Source organism: Saccoglossus kowalevskii, chromosome 5 (assembly GCF_978046115.1).
Source record: "Saccoglossus kowalevskii chromosome 5, keSacKowa6.1, whole genome shotgun sequence".
Lineage (NCBI taxonomy): Eukaryota > Metazoa > Hemichordata > Enteropneusta > Harrimaniidae > Saccoglossus > Saccoglossus kowalevskii.
In genome coordinates, this window is record NC_140645.1 from 42,088,188 (window position 1) to 42,108,013 (window position 19,826).

The 19,826-nt window shown below is 36.9% G+C and overlaps 3 protein-coding genes across 3 annotated transcripts in view; all 3 read left to right on the forward strand.

Annotated features, from left to right (window-relative positions):
* Positions 1-454: 454 nt before the first annotated feature.
* LOC100366623 (galactosylceramide sulfotransferase-like) lies at positions 455-2,840 on the forward strand. The gene is made up of 2 exons (XM_002738831.1): positions 455-893; positions 1,990-2,840. Exons 1-2 carry the CDS (start codon positions 455-457, stop codon positions 2,838-2,840), a joined length of 1,290 nt encoding a protein of 429 aa, XP_002738877.1.
* Positions 2,841-11,450: 8,610 nt separating this feature from the next.
* On the forward strand, positions 11,451-15,582 carry LOC100366474 (galactosylceramide sulfotransferase-like). The gene is made up of 3 exons (XM_002738830.4): positions 11,451-11,798; positions 13,665-13,996; positions 14,687-15,582. The coding sequence occupies exons 1-3, from the start codon at positions 11,686-11,688 to the stop codon at positions 15,445-15,447; spliced, it is 1,206 nt and encodes a 401-aa protein (XP_002738876.1). The 5' UTR covers positions 11,451-11,685; the 3' UTR covers positions 15,448-15,582.
* A 2,271-nt stretch (positions 15,583-17,853) lies between these two features.
* Positions 17,854-19,826, forward strand: part of LOC100366321 (proprotein convertase subtilisin/kexin type 7-like) — a 42,337-nt gene continuing 40,364 nt past the window's right edge. The window contains exon 1 of the mRNA XM_085499436.1: positions 17,854-18,070. The gene's annotated coding sequence lies outside the window, so the exon portion shown is untranslated. The remainder of the gene's footprint in view (positions 18,071-19,826) is intronic.

The following is a 19,826-nucleotide window of genomic DNA, read 5'->3' on the forward strand; positions in this document are numbered from 1 at the left end:
CGTAACCTGAAGATTATAGTCCATATTTGCAGTCCATGTGCATGGGTTTGAACACAAAGCGAATAATTATATTTGGCATCGAAGTTAGAATGTGACAAGACGAGATTGATGTTTCCTTCATGCAGAAGATTTACCACATAGAGCATTACTTATATTATTGACGTTTAATTACAAACGTATTTTTAAAGTATGTTTAAATAGTTTTCTTGATAAAAACATGAGGGTATAATTTATCGTAACAAAACAATAATGCTGTGCTTGCAAATATTGCAATATTTGTTTGTTGGAACACTGAAAATGTGTGTTTTAATTGTCTGTACGTACATGCAATACGGGGAGCAGGTATTACAACCAAAGTGCCGGATTTGTTTTATGAAGAATTGTGCCCTAATATGTTTTTTAGATGCAATATTGAAAATAATTTTTAAACATTATCTCTTCGCACTATTAGGATATGGATTATGGTATGACCTATTATCAAGACAGAACCGCCATTTCTACATTTCAGTCCGAATACGCTACACGAAGTCCAAGTAATGTTGCCCTGGGACAAAATGATCGTAAACTAACGGGTTTCACGCTCAAACCCGTGGTAACATCGACTTCTCAACCTGCCTATCACACCCGCAAGACGATTTCAATAAAACCGATGATGGAAGGATGTTCTGCCAAAACGGACATTGTATTTTTAAAAACGCACAAATGTGGCAGCAGTACTGTTCAGAATATTCTGTTTCGTTACGGAGACAAGTACAATTTGACCTTTGCTACACCGAAAACTCAATTTGTTAACAACATGGGCTGGCCAAACTACTTTGATAAGAGATTTCTTCTCGAGGTTCCATGGAATCGATACAATATATTCGCATTCCACACAAAGTTTAAATACAAATGTAAGTTATTTCAAAATTATTTACAAAACCACAAATTATGCATAAACGAATCATATGAATACATTTTTTTGACGTTTATCATTTCTGTTCAATTTCGCGCGAAAAAAACAATTTGCTGAGTTTTAGAGAGTTTCAAAAACCTACATCTTGTGCTTACCACAACAAATCCCTGGTACAATGCGTCTACATTGCAATATTCAGTGGCTTCGAAATGCACCAATCCTGGCAGTGTGCCTTTTTTTGCATTACAATCAATCAATCAATTACCAATCAATCGTCTTGTAGTAGAAACAGACGATCCGTGTACTCCTTCTAAACCTAGCGCTGATTGGTCATTTGCCTCCATAGAGGTTAAATATATAAGCCATGTCTGTATTAAAATTATGTTTAAAGTGAAGCGGGAAAACTACTCTGGCGGAAATCAGAGAGTTCATGTAATCTAAACACAGTTGTCTATTCGAGCGACATTGCTTTTAACCTTGTACGTCATTTTTACGTCACATAATCGTTTCGTCACTAGAGGGCGCGAAGAATATAAGTTGTGTCCTGAATGAATTACCCGGAGTGTGAATTTAATAAGTAGTGTGAACTTAAAGTCAACGCACATGCAAATACAATTAGTTTTTAATTGCGACAAACACATATGAACTACACATTTATTTTATTTTAATCTCGATGCATCTCGAACAGAAAATCTGAATTACTTATATCGATTTGAATAACAAAATCAAATCTTTGAAATACTAACATCAGCAATATTTATAAACCAAGACGACAATTACATTCATTTCCTCAAGAAGATATTCAGACGATATTCACAACCCAGTCCAATTGACCCCCAAATCCTGGTCTTTATTTTTTAAAGTCTAGATTCGACATTTCAGGTGTCTTTGCGTCTTGCAGTGTAAGACACGACACTAATAGTTTACTTTACAGCAGTGGTCGTTGCACCGCGTCCTGTTCGATATGGAACTCTTAGCGACGTATAGAAGGCGTGTAAACTACATTGTTTATTTACATGAAATTCGAACAAGCGCTGCGCGACGACCACCGCGCTTTAACCACAGTCTCATACTAATATAATTTTCTTTTACAGCTATCAGTTCCATAATGTCACGTGACAGTGTCTACATCACCATACTGCGAGATCCCGTCAACCAGTTCGAGTCCGTGTTCAGTTATTATCGAATAGATAAAATGTACAAAATTCAAGCAGACGACATCTCACAGGCGCTCAGAGTTTTTATCTCTAATCCATTGCGTTTCTATGAAAAGACACCCATAGTTTTGGCGAAGAACCCGATGTTATTCGATTTAGGAATGGAGATTTCCGCGTTTGATAAAAAAGAAAGAGTTTTGGAGAAAATTCGTGAATTGAACTCAACATTTGATTTCGTCATGATTGCGGAACAAATGGACCAGTCGTTAATCTTACTACGTCATCTTTTATGCTGGGATCTCGATGATGTAATTTACTTTAGTTTGAACGCGAGGTTGTCATCAGAACGGCGGGGGACTGTAACACAGTTAATGGCTAACAGGACGCGAAACTGGAACGCTGGTGACGTCATTCTGTACGACCATTTCTACGAACTCTTTCAAAGACGAGTTCTGGAATTCGGAAAGGCGAAAATGGCGGACGAAGTAAAGAAACTGAAGCAAAAGAAATTTGATCTCTATAAATACTGCGTCAACGCCACTGCAATCAATTTGTTGACGAATCAGACATTCCTGTCACCCGGGATTGATATAAATAGTTTTCTTGTCAATAAATATGCGCAGAACAATTCCACGTGCGTCAGGTTGACGCAATTAGAGTTGTCATATACTGAAATAATCAGAGACAAACTACTACAAAATATAAACACATACAATTCAAATAATCGTCATCACGTGACTCATGATAATACCACACACTTTGATTTCCAAAACAACACAGTACAATGAAATACCCTTTTTTTAAGTATTTGGGGGATGAATAAAATGATTTTTAATTTTTTGAGATGCGGTTAATAACATACTAGTATTGGGTTTAAAACTATCTGGTGATATTGTTTATTTTGTCTCTGAAATATAATATTTGCGGGTTCCGTCGTGTGCGCGAGTTATTCAGTTTGATTACGTAAGCACCACATATTGACATTTCCTCCACGTGACTAAAATTTGTTTGTGAATATCACTATATTTTACACATACCTAGCAAGTCATGGATTGGTATATGTAATTGTAGAAAATTACAGCAAGACTAGCTACTAACTAGGATTGACAAAATGGCGGATTTGATCACGTACTGTGACCATATATTTTCTTGTACGAAACACTTTATTCCAGAAAGTTCATCGTTACCCTAAGAAATTAGGATGGTGATCCATGGAATGTACTCTAGGTGATTCTGAAGCGTGCACGCGACGTACATCTTCCACAGTAATGTGTCAGGGGGGAATTCTCTTTCTCTCGGGTCTCCACACTTGTCAGGGGGGGAACTCGTCTCGTCTCTATATCTCGTCCCCTTGAGGTACGGGATCGGGAAAGTCACTTTAACTTTACAGTCAAATAAGACACACACAACGAAATACGTTTCAGCTCTCGTCTTAGTCGGTCAATCGAGCACTCTATAAGACACAGCGCCCTGGGGAAAAAATCCCCAAGACCAAGACTGGACTGCCTCAAGGCTCACCCCTGGACTCTCTCGGACTGACTGCGTCTGTCGTGGAGTATTCGCCAAGACCAACTCAAACTCTCTTTATTCATTTTCAAAACTCTAACCAATTACAAAGCAGTAAAAAGACTCTAAGGCGTAAACTTCAATCATTAAGCCAATCACACTAAGTACTGAATACGTCATATCTTTTGATTAATCGTTCACTACATTAATAACTACGGATGTCAGAATAGCGACGGTATCTTGTAATTAGTTCCAAATCACTGAGCCAAGTTCCGTCCAAAACTTCAAATAGACCTAAACGATGACAGACATAACACAGCAATTCGCTAATAATCAACTAATTAAGTCGGTTAACGGATACGCAAAAGCAAATTCATGACACATCCCTTCACTCAAACTGAGATATGCCTCTTGGCATAACACGTTCATAAATCAAAGATACCGTCAGCCACTCATCGTCATACGGGTTAAATACAATACTAATAAAAGGAATAAATCAAAAAGAGAAAAACACACTAATTAAGTACAATGATTATAAAGTCTAAATACAATGGTTATAAAGTCTCAAATATCAACGGTTATAAATCAAAAACAAGGGAAAGGCTACAAATAGGCCCGCTTTTCTCAAACAGTTCGCCGAGGTAACCCTTCGCTGCACTGTCTCCATTACTAAGGTTACAAACTCTATATCAAAAGGTCAAAAAACTAAGGCGTGGCGGTGTAACCATGCGATCAGCCAATCGCTGCAGTCGACAGCATGATCACGTGATTACCAGGGATGCGTCTCTCGGTTAAAGCATTGCAAAGCGGTAACTAATAAACAATGAATAAAAAGCTATTAATCAAACTCCTGTCACATACGCTTATAAACTTCAACTGAACTCACAAGTCGTTAATCTAAACAAAAGTCATACGGCGTGGAAACAGAATGCAAAGACAAAGCTATCATAACACATTACTCCTCTGGCAAAAAGACGGGGAAAAAGGCAAAATGATAGAAACTACTGAATTACATATAATCCTGTCAATCATGAACAAAAGCTTGCGTTATCAAACAATACGTATATAAGCGCACCAAACTCTCATCCCAAAAAGACATTAAAAAACGTTACAAAGGTGCTATCAACTCAAAAAAGCGTCAGAAGTATTCCGGAAACAACACATAAACAAAAACAACTCTTAAAACGTCGATATCTCTGTACTCGACAAATCTCAAAACTCTTAAAAAAAACACGTGGGGGCATCACTCTCCCCATCATAATCCGTACTCATAAACTCATTAAAACACCATAAAAACTCACAAAACTCAAAACACTGTGTTGCAAATACTTGTCCACTGAGGCGCGCTTAAATCGTTATAAAGGACCTCGCACGTCACCAAATATCAGTTCGAAACAAAGATCTGGGCACTTACATACATACAATTCGACATCACAAAAAAAGGGTAAGAAAACAGATAGAAAAGCAAGCAATACATTACATTACTGAGCAATAGTGTTGGGATTGTGGAAAAGAGTTCAACGTCCTTGAGTTACACAGTGTCAGTTACAGTGTCCAGCGAGCGGTTCTCTAAGCAATACACAGATAGCTAAAGTCAAAGTCTATAAGCGTCTCTTCCCTTGTCGCGTTAGTCCGGGTCGTTCTTTCATCTTCTTCTTGTCTTTAATGTCGCTCAATTCTTAATTATACAGTCCTATCCGGTACTGGTCCTTCCGAAGGGGTTCTGAAATCTTCATCTCTTCAGCGTTGTACATCGGTGCCATACTGGTAAAGTCGTGAGTCGTCAAGCGCAGTTTCCGAGTCGTCGAGCTGTTAGTTCGGTTCACAAGAAAGACACACCTTCGCCATTTCACTTTTCTTCACAGGATGTCAATGTGTGTTAAACACCTGCCCGGGTTCTCCACCACGTGTCAGGGGGGAATTCTCTTTCTCTCGGGTCTCCACACTTGTCAGGGGGGGGGGGAACTCGTCTCGTCTCTATATCTCGTCCCCTTGAGGTACGGGATCGGGAAAGTCACTTTAACTTTACAGTCAAATAAGACACACACAACGAAATACGTTTCAGCTCTCGTCTTAGTCGGTCAATCGAGCACTCTATAAGACACAGCGCCCTGGGGAAAAAATCCCCAAGACCAAGACTGGACTGCCTCAAGGCTCACCCCTGGACTCTCTCGGACTGACTGCGTCTGTCGTGGAGTATTCGCCAAGACCAACTCAAACTCTCTTTATTCATTTTCAAAACTCTAACCAATTACAAAGCAGTAAAAAGACTCTAAGGCGTAAACTTCAATCATTAAGCCAATCACACTAAGTACTGAATACGTCATATCTTTTGATTAATCGTTCACTACATTAATAACTACGGATGTCAGAATAGCGACGGTATCTTGTAATTAGTTCCAAATCACTGAGCCAAGTTCCGTCCAAAACTTCAAATAGACCTAAACGATGACAGACATAACACAGCAATTCGCTAATAATCAACTAATTAAGTCGGTTAACGGATACGCAAAAACAAATTCATGACAAATGTATTTAAATCCAACATTTTGTCCAATGTTACTGTTTTATACGTAATATTGTAAGGTTTGCCAAATCCTTATAAACTGCATCTTAATCTGGTTATAAAATAAAATAGAAAATGTATGATTTGATTTCTTGTGAATGTAAATAATTAATAGCGTGTGAGTAAAGATAGTGTTATCTTATTCATAAAAAGTGGAATTCAGACAAAAGGAAACAGTGACGTTAAATGTTATATTTAAAGCGGGCGAGTCGTCACCTGCGCATGCGTCATATGGTCATAGCGTGTCATTGTTTACAAACAAGCGTCTACGCATGAGCCTTTGCGTTTTTTATTAAGACAATATCTGACGTTAAATTTGAAACCTCAAACTTTATAAAAATACATTTTGAGAGATAATCAAATGCAATGTATATATGTTTTTGAGGGGCAATACTACTATATGTTCGTTTCCGAATATAATATGTTTATACGAGTTATGGACGATGTGGAATGTTATTATTGTTTTCAAACCAAATACATATTGAGATTGCTGTAGGTGGGCAGTCACGTGATCAGTATAATAACCCTAGGACTTTATATCACATATATTCTCCCGTAGTTGATTCTCGTTGTGTCAATACGAACCAGAGTAAAAAAATAGACATTTTGGTATATAAAAAGCCAGCTAATAACGTCATCTGTTTGGTCGAGAAGCTCTTGGCAAATTTTAAATTGCACACTCGCACAACAGATCCACAAAGTAACACTTTATATTGGAATGTGCACATTTTGTTTACGTCAGCCGAACAAATAATTCATAGTCCCATTCTCTAAAGGTGCTCGTAGCATTAAATTAATATATACAACTAATGGAACGTTATATTAACACAATAACTGTTGCCATAGCGACAGCCATTAGTTCAGTATCATTAGTACCGATAGAAATATTGTATATCAATTTACACAATGAATACAGTCGTAAAATGCAGGTGGTAACCTTGCAGTGTTTTCATAATATCAATCGATAAACTGTGTAGGAACGCTCGACAAATGCGAAATACCATGTCAAGATAATATATTATGAACAAGTATTGTACAGAAAATCGTCTCTATACATTACAAATCGCACCAAAATCGTCTGAATAGAGAATGGGTAGACCCTGTTTGTGTTACAATCTATGCCTATTATCAAGCTCTGAAGATTTTGGATTAAAATAGCATAGTTTACCAAACAAGCAAAATCAATTGCCATGTACTCTTAACATGTGTTAAAATCAACTGTAACATGATGTTCTTTCTGTAACAAATAATACAAGAAAATTAATGTATAAGCTCGTAATTAAAACTTCTTCGACCAACAACGTTGGTACACTTCTACATCATTAACAAGACAAATGATTGTGCCAGTCTTTAATTGTGACATTTACAATGAAATGGATATCTTAAAGCGTAGATTGTTGCAACATGCTACAATTGCACGGAACGCACTCAACTAAATTATTACAAACAACTAACAAAATACTGAAGAGAAAGTTTGCTTATAGTTCTGATACTGTTGTGTGATGTATATTTTTTCTAATTTTGGTTGGAAATTGGATGACCCATAAATGCTGGCAAACCAAGGCAAATGTGAGCTTTTTTCTAGAGTTCGTTTTAAATTCAAGACAAATGTATATAACTCTTCTATGGGTGTAATAGGTCAATATTACATACATATGTGATTTATTATTATTTTTCATGTTCTCAATTTAACTCATTATTCATTAGTTTGTAGCGTGTTATAGTTCTGTAAACTCAACATAACATAAAATATAAGTAATAAATAAATAAAAAATAATAAAAATGAAATAACATGAATTTTAATCTAAAATCGAAAGTGTACTTCACATTACATTGTTTGTTTTCAAAATATCATTTATGAGACTTTGCGGATGGAATCAAATTGATGATCAATTGAGATACTATCATGCATTTATACGTACAAATGATTTATAAATAATGTTACAATGACAGAAAAGTTATCTGAGAGGCGGAGATCACCAAAGTTCCTGCTTCATTACAAAATCAAAATATATAGAATATGCAGATTATTATACAGATGAATTGATTTTAGGTTTTTCTGTTCTTTTTAAAAAAATGAAAATCCAAAAAATAAAAAAAAACAGACAGATTTGTCGAGTAACCTGACGTCAGAATACACCCAAAAGCGTGAACGAGGGGAAATATTTATGTTTTGTGAAATATTGCGATGAAAACATTAGCTGCAACAAATTATGAATCCATATTTTGTTTGAAGTCATGACTTTGAACAAAAGGCTGGCTGGCGTTTCGATGCTAATAAGAAAGACGAAATTGTCACCATGGTGATGTTGAGCGTTGATACAACACAACGCTGATGTATTTATGACGATGTTACAATATCGGTAATTTAGGCAAGTCACTAACAGGTACCGCAGAATCAAGTTCGTGGCCTACATTTATGATTATTGTACTAGTTCTGTGAACGCATCTAATCTGCATGTGCCAAATTTGAATACCAAATAAAGTCACGCATACTTCAATATAGATATCCGCGGCTTTGGAACTCATTACCCGACTAGAACTCAATGACCGCCTAGAACTCAATTATCGCCTAGAACTCATTGCCCGTCTAGAACTTATTGCGCGCCTAGAACTCATTACCCATCTAAAACTCACTGTCCGCCCAGAACTCATTACCAGCCTAAAACTTAATACCCGTCTAAAACTCATGACCCGCCTAGAACTCAATGCTCGCCTAAAACTCATCTCCCGTCTAGAACTCACTGCCCATCTAGAACTAATTGCCCGCCTAGAACTCATTGCCTGCCTAAGACTCATTGCCCGCCTAGAACTCATTGCCTGCCTAAGACTCATTGCCCGCCTAGAACTCATTACCCGCCTAGAACTTATTACCCGTCTAGAACTCATTACCCGCCTAGAACTTATTGCCCGCCTAGAACTCATTACCCGCCTAGAACTTATTACCCGCCTAGAACTTATTGCCCGCCTAGAACTCATTACCCATCTAAAACTCACTACCCACACAGAACTCATTACCAGCCTAAAACTTAATACCCGTCTAAAACTCACTACCCACACAGAACTCATTGCTATTTGAAACTCATTACCCGCCTAAAACTCATGACCCGCCTAGAACTCAATGATTGCCTAGAACTAAATGATCGCCTAAAACTCACTACCTGCATAGAACTCATTGTCCGTCTAGAACTTATTGCCCGCCTAAAACTCATTGCCCGCCTTGATCTCATTGCCCGCCTAGAACTCATTACCCGTCAAGAACTCATTGCCCATATAGAACGCAATGGCCACCTAGAACTCATTACCCGCCTAGAACTCAATGACCGCCGAGAACTCATTGCTCGCCTAGAACTCAATGACCGCCGAGAACTCACTGCTCGTCTAGAACTCAATGACCGCCGAGAACTCACTGCTCGCCTAGAACTCAATGACCGCCTAGAACTCATTACCCGTCTATATAAAAAGTTGCACAAATGAATTTTCCTTTAAAACGAAATTGAAAAAAACAACAACAACACATTTATGCCATTGATTGATTGACGGCGCTAATATAAATTATTTCTTCTGTAACTTGGATTACCCTCTCAAATAAGTGCTATTATGGATAGTATTTTTAACAAATTACGTGGTGATTGCACTAATGAGCTACCGTAGCGCTCACAACCATCATAATGCTGCGGCGCGCACCGTCAATTAATAGTGTTGCCGAAATAAAATAATACTGAAGAATATAAATAAATAACCAATTAACCTTACTATTAATCAATACACAGGTATCTCCTATTTTATAATCGCGCGCTTCGCAATGCAAACACGCGAATATAAACAAAAATAGGTGCAACTATGCTGAACAAAATGGCGTAGATGATTTCGTCCAACCCGTCGGTTACCGCATCCACATATATGTAACACTTTAATCTATGAGGCCTTCAGACTAGGTAAAGATATGGACTCAAAGGGAATAAAAAAAATGGGTGTCCCACGCTAAAAACACATTCAATATTACAAACATGGACCATATGTTGGATACTGTGACAGCGGATAAAAACAGACAATCATTACATCCCTTGAGAGCAATCTAAAATCAATGTTCAAAAATCATTTTAAAGAGACACTATATAATGATAACAAAGGTGAAAATCGTAAAAATAAATTAAGAACTTATAGAATGATAAAACATAATTTCGATTTTGAAAAATATCTGGAAGATGTTAAAAACCCATCGCACAGATCTGCTCTAACTAAGCTAAGGATCAGTGTGCACACATTGCAGATTGAGACAGGAAGATACATCAACCCAACAGTAGAAGAGAGAAAATGCTACTATTGTCAGGAAAAACAAATAGATTGAAGATGAAAGCCATTTTGTATTAAAAATTTCTCTCTATGCTGATTTAAAAAAACAAGTTCCTCCATACCACAAAGGTCATTACAACAATTGACAAATCTGATATTGAAAACACTGTAGACATTCTAAAAACAAAGGATAAACAATCACTAATTCATTTGGCAAAATATATCTTTGAGTGCTTTAATTTAAGAAATGACACTCATAAACAAAAAATACCAGCTGCTTTATAATTGATATAACTTATTAAGATACCTTTTCTGTTTTGTTTTTTCTAACCATTCCCTGTTCTCCGTTTTTATTTTATTTTATTATGTTTTCACTATGTCTTCATTTGTATTTTTCGTCTTGCCATTCTGTATGTATTTGAAATTTTATTGTATTTTAAAAATCCAGATCCTGAACAGGATATGATTTCAATAAAGGTATTATTATTATTATTATATGGAAATATTCCAAGCAAACAATGATGCTCCAGTTCAAACTGATTACCATACTGCCGTTATTTGCATGCTGGGTTCGTGTCACCTACACATATGCGGGTATACGTATTACGAGATAAGCATTTACATAACGGTATCTACCTGCACACATTTTGCATGCAATTTCATTGTGGAGATACATATCTATTAAGGATAGATGTAACCAAAAAAATACCAGATAAGATCGGAATTTCTAAGGCAATAGACTAGTAGATACAGAGCTTAATTAATATGTATATCTCGCGAAGTAGACACGTGACTTTGAGTTATTATTGGCCATGTGAGTATAATCTGAAACGTAAGCTGGCTGTTTAAACCACGTGACCCGAGCAAGACTTTTCGATGCCTTGACAATAATATGCGACGCGAATGCAACGTCTGCGCATGCACATGCTGTACGTACGTCGGTACACGTTTAGAAACAAGTATGCTGAGTCAGTTTGTCACGTGAACTCCGTTAGATTGTTGCGAACCCGTGACCTTCTCTGTGTGCAGTGACTCGGAAATAATTGCTTGTTGCATACGCTAAGGCAGCTAAACAAAACGGCGTTGAACCGTGGGCCTTACTGTGCACCATGCTAAATTATTACCGACGTTCGATATTCGAGGTAAAACGGAGTTAAATTCTTCACCCATGACAAACATCTTGGGCCAGTAACGCTAGGATCAACGCATTATGGCACCATAACCTAGATCGAGTCAAGCAGCACTAAACACGACACCAGACAGCAATGGCTTACGTTCAAGTTCGATGTATACTCGGCAGTCTTATAGTCGCTGGGATGGTGTTAGTGGCAATACTCATTCACATCTCGAATAATATGAAAGACGCAGTACATCCGAGGTGAGGATACGTTTCTTTCTTTCCTAAGACTTATAGAAGGTTTCAAGCTTGATGTGTGCGGGTCACGAGTTTATTTTTTTTCTGCGCGCTAGGCGGATGACGGTTGTCGTGCTATAGAACGTTGGACGTATCTTATCATGTGACGACATCGTCCTCGACAAAACTACATCATCCTCGACAAGACGACATCGTCTTGACTAGTGTCACAGTAAGATACAATATAGACCTGTATGTTTAAGGTCTATGGATTAAATAAACTGTTGTAAATGATAATCGTATGTAGCTCATTGGCGACCTAGTTTTGTTATTTTTTTCGCTCAATGCTGACAATATACATACACACCAACACAGGTCATTGGTCTGTATTGTTCTATTATAACCGCGTACAAACACACGTAATGTATATTATTTCTATTTAATTCAGGGCCATTCTTGTATGACGTGCCTGGAATAATACAGGTATCGTTTAACGAATAATAGTCTGACAAATGTTCTTTTGCGGGATGTTTTTTGACTGTAGTCCGCAATCTTTCTAGCTCAGCGTCTATTTCTGGATCTCCAACTTCAGTATAAATATATTTAAAATGACCACTTCTAAATGATGCACGATACCATCATGATGGACCTAGGTAGGTTCATGACGACACATAACAAACCCAACTTATCAACGTAGCGTGACGACACCAAAACATTCGGGCGCTAGAGGGCGCAAATAAAAACTGCCATGAACAAGTATACTATAAATACACTTCTTAACCGTGACTATTTTTGTTTTCTCTAAAATTATTTTTTTCAATGTGACTACTGAAGCTAGCTTTCGCAGTCACGTTAAAAGTAGGCAAACAAATGACTAAAATTATTTATATTGTAACATCACCTGGTAACACGTCCCCTATTAGCTCCGTTATTAATTTTGTCATTACGGAATTCCCATGTAGATCAGAACCATGCTCTATGCGCAAAGTCTGATTGACCAGTTATGCACTAATCGGTATTAGTGATGTCAGTTTGTAAATAAATAATTACGAGTTTATGTGAACATGTAAGGAAATGACCATTTATTATTCCTGAGGGCGGGCAAAACAGGGGAGTCAGCATATTTCCCAAAGCCACAAGGGGGGCGACTTTTTATCAAGGCTGAAGGCGGCCGAATATTTTTCTCTTAAAGATTTTTTTTTACTTTACACCTGTTTCTTCATATATACATGTGAAAGATCAATACAAATACATGAACAAATATATATAGAGAGTGGGGGGTTACAATTTTTTCATTTTCTAAAGGGGCACCCACTTTTACAAAACTTGAATGATTTTTTTTTGAAATAGCACCGAGGATTGCCCGACCCCCTTAGAATTAATAATGGTTATTCCCTAAGTGATTAACAGCACATATTAGCATAGCCACACCTCTAATAAACACTTGCAAGTTGTAAATGAAAAATAACGTATAAATTGAATGGCAACGTCTGTTGAGACCACGTGAGACCCTGCTATCCCATTTGTATCTCCGTCTGTAAAATCAAAAACATTTGTCTTGTCGTTGAAATTATGAATGAAAGAAAGGGTATATTGACGTATATAGTACTTCGGGCAAAGTGCCTTAATGCGTATACATGCACTTCGAGTTTGAGTACGTACCAATAACCCGAAGAGCATGCGCAAACTAGTACGAATGTGTATCGATTCGGCAGAGCAAACGTTTTAGAGTTTTTTTCGTTTCTACGATGGTAACTTTAGTCAAAGATTTGTGAAGTCGCATCTCCTACCAACGTATTCATGCACAGTTGGTTGAGGGTGCATGAACGATGTGATGTGGTAGAACTATCCAATATTGCATAACAATAGTCTCTTTTATATACTCCCCAGGATAAAGACGTCCGAAGTATCCAATGTGATTGACCCTTCACCGACAACCAGCCGTGACATTCAATACAAGTCTACAGACTTTCCAACCGAGAACGCAAGTTGTAACCCTGTGGAGAACATAGTATTTCTGAAAACCCATAAAACCGGAAGTAGCACTGTACAGAATATACTCTTCCGTTATGGAGAAAAACACAACTTAACTTTTGCGTTACCAAAACCTCCAAGGATAAATTTGATGGGTTGGCCTGAATATTTCAACGAGAAATTCATGATTCAAATACCGGGTGGAAATTACAATATATTTACCTTTCATACAAGGTTCGATTACGAAGGTATGTGACAAGATATTACTTCCTTGTAATGACGTCAGTATTAGTCTCCATCCATTTTCTTTCAAATAATCGTCTTGTTTATATCATGTATGGTTGTCTGTCACACGTTCACTCGTGGGAGATATTACACTTATTTATTGGGCAAAGATGACTACACTCGTACTAGAGATTATAGCTACGAACACGACTGAATACAATGGCGACTTGTATGATCTACCTGGGTACCAGTTTACTAACATCTCAGAGATCCGTGTTACGACAAATAAAACCTTTGTATGCAACTGATGTGTGAATTGGACGACTATCTTCGAACCAATCTGTTTTTTTTTTCTTGTCTTTTTAATATCATGTATTTGATCATTTATTTGTTCATATATTTTATATTATTAATTTGCAGACAGTTTTTCAGGTTTTGCTAAGATGTACGTGATGATAATACAAAATATAGAACCAATAAAATTGAATATATGACTGTATTCGGGTACATATGGAGAGATGGTTCCATTTTTGTTTAGTTTTTAAAAGACTAATTCAGTACACTCACGTTTATGCCTTAATATTTCGAAACGTGTGGACAGCGCTCGCTCGACATTCATTGGAATCGAAGCTCTCGTATAAGCGGATGTGATACGAATAATTTTTTGGTTTATTTGATTGCATATTAAGTGCCTTTTCGTTTGTATCTTTCAGCTATTAAGTCAATCATGCCGGTAAACACGGTCTACATAACCATATTACGAGACCCGGTAACGCAGTACGAATCTTTGTTCACTTACCACCAAATGCAAAGAAAGCTAAACATTCCGAAAATAAGTGAAAAATCTTCACTTGAAGTATTTCTAGAAAACCCATTGAAATATTATAAATCTGACGGATACAACGGACTGTCACGAAATCCATCTTTGTATGACCTTGGCTTTCGCGTTGACTTCATGGATGATACGCATGCAATACGGAAACAAATCAAAGAGGTGGAAGACGTATTCGATTTTGTCATGCTTACAGAGTACATGGAGGAGTCACTAATATTGTTACGTCATCTCCTGTGTTGGGAGATCGAAGATATTGTACATTTCAAATTGAATTCCAGACTGGGGAAAAGTAAAAGATATGTAGACCAGTTGGCTGAAGGCATTCGAGGCTGGAACCACGCTGACGTCGCTTTGTATAATTATTTTAATGCTACGTTTTGGGGAATGATAAAAGAATTTGGTGAAGAGAGAATGGAGCTGGAAGTCAAAACTCTTAAAAATAAAATTGAAGAGCTGTTCAAGTTTTGTGTTAAAGGTTTAACGGACGACGTGGTTGGGTTTGTGCCGCAAGGTGTACAAATATTCAGTTACGAGTTGAATCCACATGCTAGAAATAACACGCTTTGTAAAAATCTAATACGAACAGAGTATCAGTTTACTTACCGACTTAAAAACAAGTATATTCATTCCGATGACTGACCTAAGCTTTCTTTTATGGACTATTCATTCATCGCTGTCACGTGATAGTTTTGTCCATGGACGTAGTCATATACAGTATATATATTTGGGGGAATTGTTTAGTGATTACATGACTAGCTACTCACCGTGACTGCAATACCAAGATGACGGATTTGAAAACATATCACGTAACAAGCTTATTGTAAATTACTTAGTACTATCGTGTATTTTTTCATTTTACCTGATTTGCGCATATTCAAGTGAGTTGTTTACCCGAGAAACTCGAAAACAACTGCATCACAGTAACAACAGACAATATATAAACTTTTAATGCACACACATAAGTTTTCAGATTTTTACTTATTTATTGTTAGTTTTCTATTGAAAATATGTGATCAAGCCATGACATTTTTTTCTTGTTTGTTTTTGGTGCTGCTACTTGTCATCGAGTGTACAAAGCGCAACGCAGTCGAATTTAATTTATGCAGAGTGGGGTAGTGGGAATTACGAGATCAGTTGATCAAACAGCTAGAACTTATCTATAGATCTAACTTCCTAAAAACAACAGAATAAATGTAGATGTCTTGAAATTGCCTCTTTTGTAATACACTCATTTCACCGTTGGCTGGAATGACTCACGGAGATAGGGTGTATCTTCGGGCGCCTTGATAGCCGCTTTTGACTAAAAACTTGGGTAAATTTGGTCATAGTGTTTTTCACTCATTCAGAAACCGTCTTATCATGCTACATGCCAAATATTACCGCTGAGGGCAGCATTTCACAATCGAACACGGTAATTTCAGTTGGAACATAGGCATCGAGTCAATACTACGCTCAACGTCAACAGTGGCTGTAGAAAGAACTAGGATACATACTAATTTAGATTCTATCTTCAACTTCATACAGTTTTTAGGATTACCACTTATCATCATGTGCTAAAAATGGGGCATAAAAGGAAATTGACCGCAAACTGACTTCGGGGTGGAGGCTTTGGACGCATTTATTCCAGTTTAGCACTGTATTACACCCCCGATTACTTCATCTCAGTTTATAATCTCTATTCATAAGCTTGTATGTTTGAGGCCATAGCAATCACATTCGTTGATATAAATATTAAATTCCGTATATGCTTAGCTACATGAGAAAATTCAACACAGTTGACAAAATTGAAAGGTATTGGTTGTGTCATTTTATGCACTTTGGCTATCCATTCATTTCTGCATTTCAACTGTGGCGGCGCAGCTAACATGCACCATATTTTTAATATGTAAAGGCAGTATGCTGGAAAATTCTCTGATAGTGAGCGCTGTCGCTTTCAAACTTTAAGTCTCAAACACCGCATGCACTCCGTACCATGCACGCACATCTACTAGTGTTAGTCTTGCATCTCAACTTGAAATTATTTACTGAAAGATTGAAAATCCATGTTAAATATACATACAGTGTATATTGCGTATTTTGCATGCTTGAACATTGATAGAAATAGTTGATTTATATCCAAGAGAGATTCGAGTAGCAGTAAATAACCAGAGGATTGTTATTGTCGTCCACACCTACTGCTGATTTATCAAATATAGAAGCTGGGAGGGCGCCCTCGTCATGGTATATGTATTTTCTTACGTTGAGGGAGCTCATTTTCCTGCTCAGCATGTCACGAATGTTTTATTATTAGTCGCGATGTCATATAAAAGTCAATATATATTTACACGATAAAATTGAAAAAATCTGAGAAATGTATTTGTGTTTGAAGTATATTTGAGACCGCCTTTTGTCATTTTCCATTATGCTTTATTAACATGGGTATTTTTGTCACCACAAATGATGACGTCATATCAAGGCAACGGATCGCCTTTGCTAACATATTCACGGTTACTAGTTCTTCTAGTAATCGTGGCACATTGCATGAAAAACATACACGCATATGATGAATATTTATTGTAACAACAATTTATTATTGATCACTGCTTTTGATATTTAAATTCAATTGATATGTTTAATATATAAATTAATGTAAATAAATTTATATCGTGATTGGTCAAATATATAACAAAATTCCGGAAAAGACGAAAACACAGATAAGGCCTATTTTTTTTCATGTGAATGTTGTTGTCTTTTGTCAGTGTTTGTCAAATGTGGGGGGATTTTTTTTTTTTTTTTTTGCTGTAATTTTTCTATTGAAATTTGTCTCGAAATACTTTCTCTGTTTAGATTTGTTTAAATCCTCCCACGGTGTTTCTAATCTTTAAATAAAAACATACTCTACGTGAAGCTCGGAAAATACGATAATTTGTATTTTGAGAAAACACATAATTGTTTTTCAACAACCTCCCCCCCCCAGAGTTTCTGCTATAACCCCTTAACAAAATTAAACAGCCCAGCACGTTAAGGCTATAATATTACACAATTTGCGAATTGACATTCAAAACTATTGTTAACTCTCTGTCGTGTATTCACCCTAGAAATCATTGCTAGCTGGCGCATTAACAGCTGTCGCACACGGAGGTCGGAGTTCAGTCATGCGCAGATTACCACATTAAGCCGAAAAAGATGGAGGAATTGTTTTTTTGCTAGCTGTTTTATTTTTGTATAGTTTACATGTCTTTTTGGCACCATGGAGAAGTCTGCGCTCAACTATATATCCAAGGTAAGTTAGTTTCATCGCTACAGTGGTTTGATTGTTTAGTAATTGTTGTGTTGTGTCCCGATTTGTATTTGTTGGGGGATCCTCGACCGCGACCTGATCAGATGACCTGTTATAAGTGGCGTGAGTCACGCGATAATAGCACAACCTATTTTTATTTGATAAAAACAAACTAACTGAGTTTATAGTGTTAACTAAAATTATGAACAACTTTGTAGCGTTTTTTGTTGGTAATAAAGATGAATGGACGTGGTCTAATTAACGAGCCCAATTATAAAAATGGTGATCTCGGGCCCGGACAGTAGCCGGTCTTGATTCGAAGGTTGTATACAATGTTGACATATATCATTAATATTATAATAATAAACTAAATTATTTACAAAAGTCGCTCGTCTTTAATATGACGACAGTGTATCAACAACAATCGCGTTTTTAGCTTCTGATTGCGTTTGTTGACATTTCCACAAGGCAATACAGATTTATTCTCCTGCACAACTTTCTGTATTTTATTTATTTGTGCTTTGTAATCTGGATAAATGAAACCCTCTAGTACGTGCCTATTCGAAGCATGTGTGCACCGATCGATCACATGGTGGGAGGGGGTCAGATGTCATTACTCTAATAGGCCAAATGGTTTCCTTTTGTTCTTGCTGTTTACAAGAACTTTGATTAGCTGTCTACTTTTCTTTGCACTTTGTGAAAAAAACGTACGGTTTGAGGCTGATTTCTATCGTGGTTGGGAAAGAATTCCTTTTGCACTCCCACCCAAAACCCTAACTCTAACCATACCCTTACTCTCTAGCATACTCCAATTTAATTGTAATAATAATAATCATCTTTATTGATATCGTATCCCCTCTGGAATCTAGATTAGAATATGATAAGGATATAAGGAACAATAAATTACACAAGGAATAATAATAATAAAAAAAGAAATAATAAAATAAATAGTAATACTGTGAAAATATTGTTATATAAATATTTGTTGGTGTTATTTTGAGGCAGCTGGTAAATTGCTTTTCATGAAATTCTCTCTTTTAGTAAAACAGTCGTTGATAAACTTGGCAATGTCTTGGACAGTTTCAGAATTTTTGTTAGTGAGAAGTGCTTTCAGATTACCGGATAAGTTTAAGTTTTCAAACAAAGCATCTCTTTCAGATTTGTACAGGTTACAATTGAAGAGGAAGTGTTCTTCGTCTTCAGTTTCATTGGAGTCACAGACAGGGCATGTTCTATTTGAGATATCTATATGTATATATGCCGCTGCACATATAGTTATCTAGAGTGAGATATGTAATTGAATTGGGCTGGGGGGGAGGGGGGGGAGGGGGTGAGAGGGTTAGAGTTAGGGATGGGGTGTAAAAGGAACTCTTTCTTCATTGGAACTGTGCCAGTCTGAATTCTGCTATTTTTTTGATTCTTAGGTTCTTTAGTTGGTCTACCCCCCCCCAGTTGAACCCTAACACTTCAGCCCCTCCGATGTATTTGTATATTCCCCTCAAGATAACTATATATATGAAGATATGGGGAGGGGCACTTGAGGGCAGGGCTAGAATTAGAGTTATGGCTGAGGGAGCCCTATGTAATGAATTAACTTTTACCTTGTAAGGAAAAAATTACTGCATGTAAGATTCCTATATTTGTTAACACAGTGTCATTGTTTTGAAAGCCATGTATTAAATAAACAATCAAGACATAACAAACTTCTAATTTACTAAATAGTCACCACCAAAAGCAAATATAAACAATCCTTCGCATT